At 33.1% G+C, this 10,080-nt stretch overlaps 1 protein-coding gene across 1 annotated transcript; it reads right to left on the minus strand.

Moving 5' to 3' along the window:
* Window positions 1-1,511: 1,511 nt before the first annotated feature.
* LOC110789618 (small polypeptide DEVIL 5) lies at window positions 1,512-2,027 on the minus strand. The gene has a single exon (XM_021994318.2). It carries the CDS (start codon window positions 1,870-1,872, stop codon window positions 1,732-1,734), a length of 141 nt encoding a protein of 46 aa, XP_021850010.2. The 5' UTR covers window positions 1,873-2,027; the 3' UTR covers window positions 1,512-1,731.
* Window positions 2,028-10,080: the final 8,053 nt, after the last annotated feature.

Raw genomic sequence — 10,080 nt, forward strand, 5'->3', positions numbered from 1 at the left:
CGAATATTTCAACCCACAAATGTAAGTACTCTCCCCTCCGTCTCTTTTTGTTTTTTACGGTTGGGATTGTGCACGTGTTTTAAGAAATAATTAATGTGCATTGAAATTCCTCCATTTTTTTACTTAAACAAGGCAAATTACATTTATTTATAATGTTTTCACTTTTATTAAAATTCTGATATTGGGAAAGTGAGAAAAATTTAATGTTCTAATGAAAAAGTGTGAGAGATTAAATGACACAATGAATTTAATTGGTTAAAATAATCATTGAACACAAAATTTGATAGAATATTAAAGCATTTATAAAAGGAAATGTAAAGAACATTTTGAAACACCCAAAAAGAAAAACGTAAAGAATTAAAAGAGACGGAGGGAGTAAGTAATATCACGAAAGGACGCTATTCTTTGGGAATATAGTCGGTTTCCAATTTCAAATAAGGAAAATTTGTCAGAAATGACCTTTTAAAACACAAAAATTGTGAGAAAAGACCTTTTAAAAAAAAAGTTGTGAAAGAAGGCCCAATTGAGTTTTTTTTGTTGTGAATAAGGACCATAAGCCATATTCCGGTGGTCAACGACTGTTTTCCGGCGTTGACACATGCAGGTGTCTTAAATTTTTACAATTTTTTTTAAAAGTTTCCCTCCATGTTTCCCCCACCCCCCACCTAACTTATTCAGATCTTAAAAAAAATAAAAATCGATTCTTGAAATTAGGTAACACTAAGAACCCTAATTTCAAGTACCAAAAAATTGGAGAAATTTGAGGAAAAAAATTAGGCTTTTAGTGTTTTGTCGTACGAAAAGGACCGACAAGCAATTGGGTTGCGCGAATTTGGTTGATTTCAACTGGGGAGAAGAAATTCGTGGTTGGAAGGAAGAAGAAAATGGTGGAGGAGCAGCAGAGCAGGAGAGAGAAAATCAATTTTTTTTTTTAAGATCTGAATAAGTTAGTTGGGGGTGGGAGAAACTTGGAGGGAAACTTAAAAAAAAAATGTTATACACGTGCGTGTCACGTGATGGTCAACGCCCGAAAACAGTCGTTGACTACCGGAATATGGCTTATGGTCCTTATTAACAACAAAAAAATTCAATTGGGCTTTCTTTCACAACTTTTTTTTTAAAAGGTCATTTCTCAAAATTTTTGTGTTTTAAAAGTCATTTCAGACAAATTTTCCTTTCAATAATGTTGATAGAATGATAGATACAAAAACTCCCTCACCGGTTGATCCAAATATCTGGTGTTTGGCTACGATCGATCCTACAACGAGACTCGATCAGAACTCTTATATGACATAACTGTAATCAGAAAACTTGCAAGTGACATCCATATATAATCAAATTCATATACGTACAGTTGGTGAGCCAGTAGTTAGCTTAGCTTGATAGAAATCTCAAACCATAAAACTCACTTTCAATTTGACGAGTAACAAGTGATAAAAATTAAACCCAACAAAATCAATAGCAAATTAACAACCAAAATTTAACAATTGTCAATAAGTTGGTGATGCATATAACAACTAATCAATGATCTTCATTCAAGCTATGCCGATGTACACGATGAACCTAAAAACTTAAAAGGAAAAATAATTCGAAAAAAATAAAAACAGCAAAATTGTGTCAAAACTTTCTATCCTTAATTAACATTTAAAATACTCCTATTAAGTAATAACTATATACAATTAATATGAATAAATAGAATAAAAAAAGAAGAAGAAGAAGAAGAAGAAGAAGTTATTCATGCCAACAAAGGAGCATAACAACACATCTCCTGATAATATAAAGCCTTGCTCTTTGCTCCCTAACCATACCACTTAATCCGCGGTTTACAAACTTTCTCTTGCTTGCTCCCATACTTTGACTGCTCATCTTCATTTTTCTTTTTTATTTAATTTAATTTTATTGATTTTGAGAATGAAAATGCAAGAATGATGATAATGGAATGAAGAAATGAAGGAAAGGGGGGTGATTTTATAGGAAGGCCGGTCCAACTCAAAGAGTGAATACTGCTACTATTTGGTCTTGACTATAAAGATTCAAGTATGTATGGGGTATCCAAGGGCGTGCATTGCCCTCTTAACAACCAGACATTTACAGTTTGGGCCCCCATTTTTCAACTCACTTTATACTGTCTTTTTCTAACATGACTAGATCATCAATTATTACGCACTTTCATTTTTCTACTCCACATAATCTATTACGGACTATCTAATACTCCATCCATATGTATTTAAGAGATACACTTGGTCGGGCACGGGTATTAAGAAAAAAAATTGAATGAAATAAAATAATAAAATAAGTGGGGTTGAGGAGATATTTTAATAAGAAAAACAAGTGGGGACCATGTCATTTTAGGGAGTGGGGGGTGAGGGTGGGGTGTAGATATATTATTTAATTAGATGGTGGGGTTGATAAGTTACTAAAAATGCCAAGTGTGTCTCTTAAATAAATACGGCCGGAAAAGACAAGTGTATCCCTTAAATAAATACGGAGGGAGTATCTTCGTTTTTCTTTCATTTGAGAGATGTAAATGTTATTGTCTGCGAAGTGCGAAGGAGAGTAACAGTAGTAATGTATATTTTCTCTGCCCCTTATTGTTTGTCCCATGAACCAGCTTGAATATAAAGTATGTGAGTGAAAATGATAAGAGATAAAAGTGGTGGGTCAAATGTATTTTATATGAGAGTAAAGTTGTAATTCCATAAACAATTGTACTAAATGGACAATCTTTTAGGAACGGGCATAAATAACAAATCGGACAAACAAATAAGTACAAAGTGAGTATATCATATGACATATTTAACATTTGAGTACAATTATCACATTTTACATACTTCATTTGGTTTTCAGATTGGTATATGTATGCGATTGTGCTCGAGTTTTGTCAAACAGGCTAACAAGCTTACCCTGTTACCCATCAACCTAATCGAAGCTTCGTATAAGAGTCGACCCCCTCTATTTTCATAAACATATTTTGGCATTTGTTATATGAATTTTGGGTCACATACTTATGAGTAGAGTACAAAATACTATGCTCCATCTCCACTAGTAAACTTCATAATCACTTTTTTTTATCTGATCATGCATCATTGCCCTAAATATTTGCAACACTCAATGTTATAACCAAACGCGTGCCACGAACAATTAGGAACAAACCCACAAATACAATATACAACACATCGCAAAAAACAATAATAAAATACACAAGTGTTTATGAGGAAATTTAGATTTTCTCCCCTCAAATATTATCGTATTATTAAGTTTCTGCAAAATAACACAATAACCCCTCAATTGATGATTCCTCTCACCAATGTAATTTCCCTCTTATTTCTAGCTAGACCTAAACCCCTTTTATAGGCTAAGGTAGTGTTCTCTTCACCTGAATTTCACTTATCTTATCTTATTGGCCCTGAACTTATCTTATTTTATCTTATCTTATTTTATTGACCCTTATCTTATCTTATCTTATCTTATCTGAACTTATTGACCCTTATCTTATCTTATCTTATCTTATCTTATCTTATCTTATCTTATGACCCTTATCTTTTCTTATCTTATTGAAACTTATAGTATTACCTTATGTAACATTTACCTCACTTTATCTTATTTTATCTTATCTTATTGGCCCTGAACTTATCTTATTTTATCTTATCTTATTGGCCCTGAACTTATCTTATCTTATCTTATCTTATTGGCCCTTATTTTATCTTATTTTATTTTATCTTATCTTATCAGACCTGAAATAAGTGAAAATAAGGTGAAGAGAACAGAGCCTAAACTAGAAACCCACCTCTACTAGAATTATACTTGCTTCCCAAATCTAAATCATTCTAGAGATTGTTACATACCAAAATATATCTAGTTTCCTAATTACAATTCTAATTAAACTAGGAAACAAGATATTAAACCAAACAAGACTATATTTGACTTCAAGTCCATTTTCATATTCTTGTCCACTTACCTAAGTTGTGTTTAATTCCTAACAAACCTTCCCTTAAACTCAACTTAGTCTCTTCGCGAACCAACGAACAACTTTCGGAGCTTGCCTTCCCTTGAGCCAAAATCCGTCTTCCAATACCTCCTTCAAGTTTGAAGAGGTTTCGTTTGTTACGTCGTCCCTTCAAGATCACACTCCTAGCCTTGGTGACCTCCAAACGACCTCCCTCAATATGGATAGCATAACTCAAGCCATCCAAACGACCCAAAGATATAAGATTGCGATCAAATCTCGAAATATACCTCATCTCTCGTAATTTTTGAGTCTTCCCATCATGTGTCTTGATCTCAACCTCACCTATACCCTCAACTTTAGGCTCTTCCCTGTTAGGCAAGGTAACACACAACTCATCACTTTGTTTATAAGAAGTAAACCACTCCTTCCTACAACAAATATGTTGTGAGCATCCTAAATCCAAAATCCAACTCTCTTTTGGATCTTTACTCTCCTCCACCATTAGAGTCATATCCTCATCAATAGCAATAGTAGCAGCACCTCTAACCCTACCGTTCCTCAACACCATCAAGTCTTCCTTATACCTAGGACATTTAGATTGTATATGTCCTACCTCGTCACAGTACCAACACTTGATGTTAGGGTTTGTATTGCTCGCCTTCTTCTTGCCTTTCCAGTTATTGCTACTACCCTCCGCTATTAATCCTGCTCCTCTATGGATTGACGATCTCTCTTGCTTCATGAATCTCTCAGCCTCGAATAACGCCACCACAATATCGTCCAAAGAAATTGTTGTCTTCCCTACAAGTAAACTAGTTATCACAGAGTTATAACTTTTACTTACGGGGAGATGTCAACAATAAAACTGCCTTGTCCTCCTCCTCAATTTTCACATCCAAACTCGCCAATTGGGTGATCAAGCCATTAATCTTATTTAGATGATCTTGTAGTGTGCTGTCTTCCTCCATCTCGAGTGAATAAAGGTCCTTCTTCAAGAACAACTTGTTGGCCAATGATTTAGATGCGTACATCTTAATCGATTTGTCCCACAACTCTTTTGGATTATTTTCCTCTAAGACGGTGTACTTGATCTCCGGTGCAAGAGCTAATCTGATCGTACTAGTAGCCCGTAGTTGCATATCCTCCCACTTGTCCTTGTCCACCGTATCAGGTTTCTTATCTTCCAAATCCTTAATGGTACTTTGCCATAATGAGAAATTCGTCTTCCCATTAAAAAGTTCTACCTTGTACTTGTTCCCGAAATCATCCATGACTAAAACCCAGCTCTGATATCAGTTTGTTATAACCAAACGCGTGCCACGAACAATTAGGAACAAACCCACAAATACAATATAAAACAAATAGCAAAAACAATAATAAAATACACAAGTGTTTATGAGAAATTTAGATTTTCTCCCCTCAAATATTATCGTATTATTAAGTTCCTGCAAAATAACACAATAACCCCTCAATTGATGATTCATCTCACCAAAGTATTTTCCTCTTATTTTCTAGCTAGACCTGAACCCCTTTTATAGGCTAAACTAGAAACCCACCTCTACTAGAATTATACTTGTTTCCCAAGTCTAAATAATTCTAGAGATTGTTACATACCAAAATTTATCTAGTTAATTCCTAATTACAATTCTAATTAAAGGAAACAAGATATTAAACCAAACAAGACTCTATTTGACTCCAAGTCTATTTCGTATTCTTGTCCATTTTTCTAAGTTGTGTTTAATTCCTAACACTCAATTTAAGAGTTGGACAAGACGTACTCACTTCAATGTTACTAATCATTTTATCCGATTTTTAAAATATGTGAGCAATCACTTCAATGTTACCATGTCACCAGAACTCAAATATTAAGATTAAGGATTTATCATGCATGCTCGGTGAGGTAAATGAGATGAGTACATAGTTCATATTATGGGTCACCGTGACTGATTAAGTGATACTACCTCCGTTTCAAAAAATATCTTTACACTTACTATTTGCGCGATGTTTGATCGTTAATATATCAAATTTTGTATAGCAAAAAAATTATAAAATTTGATATTTATAAAATACATTTTGAACGAATCTAACAAGATATCTCATGATAAATTTTGATAGATATAATAGTGAGAATTTATGGTCAAAATTTTAATTTTTGGGCACATATCTCAAAGTGTAAAGAACTTTATGAAACGGAGGTAGTAATATATAAGGAATATTCAAAAGGATTACATAACAACTATGAATTTACTCTATATATTATTATTATTATTATTATTATTATTAATTATTATTATTATTATTATTATTACTAGATTTTAGCCCGTGCGATGCACGAATTCTATTAAATTGTTATCTTTAAATAGAACTTCTATGTATATACCAATTTTATATACTCCCTCCGTCCCTTAATACTCGCACCGCTTTCCTTTTCGGACCGTCCCTTAATACTTGCACCGCTTCTATAAATGAAAATCTTTACCAATATTATATTATTTCTCACACTTACCTATTAACCCACCCACACCCCTATCCCCTACAAAAAAGTCATTTAAAAATTCACATCCCTCACTCACCACTCTCCAACCCTTACACATTTCCCACTAACTATATTAAAAAAATACCACACTATCAACTAACAACCATTAAATTAATAAGTCAATTCGAGTGTATTAAACTCTGCACCGGTCAAACCGGTGCGAGTATTAAGGGACGGAGGGAGTATTATGTTAGATTAGCTTTATTTTGCATTGAATTTATTTTAGATTTATTTTTTAATTATGAGAGTGTTTGTTTTTGGATGAAATTGTATATCCATAATATTAATAATTAATTAATAAAAAATCTACGTGACACTTAATTATTTATCTATGTGGCACTCGACTTTTTTAATTCAACATTAATTTTGAAATCTTATTTTTAATTGGCCGAAACCATTAAATTTATTTTTTAATTTTTAGAGTGTTTGAGTTTGGATGGAGTTGTATATATTAGATATTAATTAATTAAAATATCTACGTGGCACCTAATTAATTATCTACGTGGCAATCGATTTCTTTAATTCAAAAATAAATTAGAAATCTTATTTTTCATTGGCCGAAACCATTAGTAATCCTAGGTGGCGCTCTAATATTTCAGCAAATATGCCTCCTTTATATATGTATATTAGATTATTATTATTTTGACAAATACTCCGTATTATTTAATTCGGGTATTTGTCTTTTTCTAAGAAAGATTAATTAATTTAGTGTAGGTATCACCCACCAACATGATGGGTCGGCCACCATGTCAAATATGGTAACAAAGAGTTCTACAAATTTGTGGTAATATGCAATTTACCAAATGCTCCTTCACTATGTGTTTGATGACAGATAACTTACATCTAAATTATTTGGGGTCCGGCGACATTATGTTTCCCCACTATTTTTATTTTTATTTTTATTTTTATTTTTTATTCTTATTGGTTCCACCCAACTAAACATGGAATACTAACAATATAAGGACCTTAATTCTACTCAAATACTCTAAACATGGAGTATATATTCTTCTTATTATTACTCCACTAGATTTTAGTCCGTTTGATGCACGGATTCTATTAAATTGTTTAGTTAAAATAAAACTCTTATATATATATATATATATACCAATTTTATATATTAGATTAGATTAGATTAGATTAGATTAGATTAATTTTTTATTTTTGATTGTATTTCGTTTTAGCTTTTATTTTTTAATTATGAAAGTGTTTGATTTTGGATGAAATTGTATATGCGTAATATTAATAATTAATTAATAAAAATATTTACGTGGCATTTAATTATTTATCTACGTGGCACTCGACTTTTTTAATCCAAAATTAATTTTGAAATCTTATTTTTCATTGGTCGAAACCGTTATATTTCCTACATGACACTCTAATATTGGATTAATGTTTGATTTTGGATTGAATTTTATTTTATTTTATTTTAGATTAGTGTTTGATTTTGGATGAATTTTATTATAGATTTATTTTTTAATTATTAGAGTGTTTGATTTTAGATAGAGTTGTATATATTAGTTATTAATTAATTGATCTACGTGGCACCTATTTAATTATCTATGTGGCACTCAATTTTTTTAATTCAAAAATAAATTAGAAATATTATTTTTCATTGTTCGAAACTATTGGTAATCTTACGTGGCGCTCTAATAATTCGGCAAATATGTCTCCTTTATACATATCTATTAGATTAGATTAGATTAAATTATTATTATTATTATTATTGTTATTATTATTATTATTATTATTATTATTATTTTGGCAAATAGATATTGTATTCATTACCAAAATTGAGATATTACAGGAAAACCAAACTACAAAGCAACACAGCCCCAACCAATTCAGAAGGCAGACTAAGCCTTACTGAACTCTACCAGCAACACAGAACAAAATCTGTCTAACTACAACTGGAACATGCTCCAGTTTATCACAAAACAACTTGGAATTCCTCTGAATCCAGATTGCATACACAGTTTCAATGAAAGCAACACTACATTTAATATGACTTAATCTGGTACTTCTACTTTTCTTAGCAATCCATCGAAGTTCCTCCTGCCAAGAAAGGCAACCCCTAGCTATACCAATTTCCTGCAACACTGCTGTCCAAATTTGCTTGGCTCAGTGTTTCATCATGCACCTGACACAACCCACAACTGCTCTGGATAGGAAAGTTCCAACTGATAAGCCTATCTTTGGTAGCTAATATGTTCTGCACAACAAGCCAGACTATGAAAGTACTTTTGGGTCTAGCTCTACTATTGCAGATAATTCTTCTCCATTCAACTTGATCACCACTCACATGCAGATATCTGTACAATCTTTGAATTCTGAATTTCCCAGCCTTCACAAATTGATCTGCTCCTTCACTTTGAATAAAGTCATCTCTGCACTGCCATATTTTCCTTAGTGACCAAGTAAGCCCACTAGGAATTGGCATAGTCCAGAAATCTTTATGTTTAACATAATAGGTGTGGATCCACCTAACCCACAACCTATCTTGTTTCATAGACAAAGCCCAACAGTGCTTAAGGACAGCTGCTTTGTTCCAATATGTAAGATCCTTCAAGTTCCACCCTCCATTGCTCTTAGGAAGGCACATCTGCTCCCAAGAAACAGGTGCTTTCCTTGACCCACCTTCAGAACCAGTCCACAGAAAGCTTCTACAAATTCTGTGTACTTCTTTCATAACTTTCTTTGGGAGCACAAAGATCTGACACCAATACAGCTGAATACCAAAGAGAACTGACTTAATTAGTTGAAGTCTACCAGCATAAGAAAGCATTCTAGCTGACCAACTATTAATTCTTGCTACTGGTTTTTCAATAAGAGGCTTGCATTCAGTGTAACTTAATTTTCTTGTAGTTAAAGGCACCCCTAGATATTTCACAGGAAAGCTTCCTTTGATGATGCCTAAAGACTCAACAATCTGATCAGCAACATCTGTAGTCACACCAGCAATATAGACCTCACTTTTCTGAAGATTTTCTTGAAGACCAAAGGCAGCAGAGAATCTACTAAAAGCTGAGAAGATAGAAGTAACAGAATTCAAGTCACCCCTAGCAAACAACAGCAAATCATATGCAAACATCATGTGAGTGAGATCCACCTTATTGCACCTGGGATGAAACTTGAATTTAGAATCAGAACTCAGAGTTGCAAGGCACCTTGACAGATACTCCATCCCAATGGCAAACAGATAAGGAGAAATGGGATCTCCTTGTCTCAAGCCTTTTTTTGCAGGGATGGGAGTAGTGGGAACACCATTGACCAAAATAGAATAAGAGACAGTTTTGAGGCATTGCATGATCCTGTTAGGTTATGATACATATGACAATTCATAAATCATGCGGAAAAACCATAAAGCCAGGAAAGCATATTATTTACACATAATCATTTAGCATAGTTTAGATGCATACACTTTGTTGCGTGCCTTCCCTAGCTGCGCCCGAACCGAACAAGAACAAGTCTTTTCGGCTAATGTAGGCAATTGTATGACTGAATTTTTGCTCTCAAAAATCACTTTGAATACTTGAATACTCTATGCAAAATAATGACCCTAGGCCTTTATTTATAGAGGTATGGAAAGGGAATTGTA

The sequence above is a fragment of the Spinacia oleracea genome, chromosome 3, assembly GCF_020520425.1.
Source record: "Spinacia oleracea cultivar Varoflay chromosome 3, BTI_SOV_V1, whole genome shotgun sequence".
In the NCBI taxonomy this organism is placed as follows: Eukaryota; Viridiplantae; Streptophyta; class Magnoliopsida; order Caryophyllales; family Amaranthaceae; genus Spinacia; species Spinacia oleracea.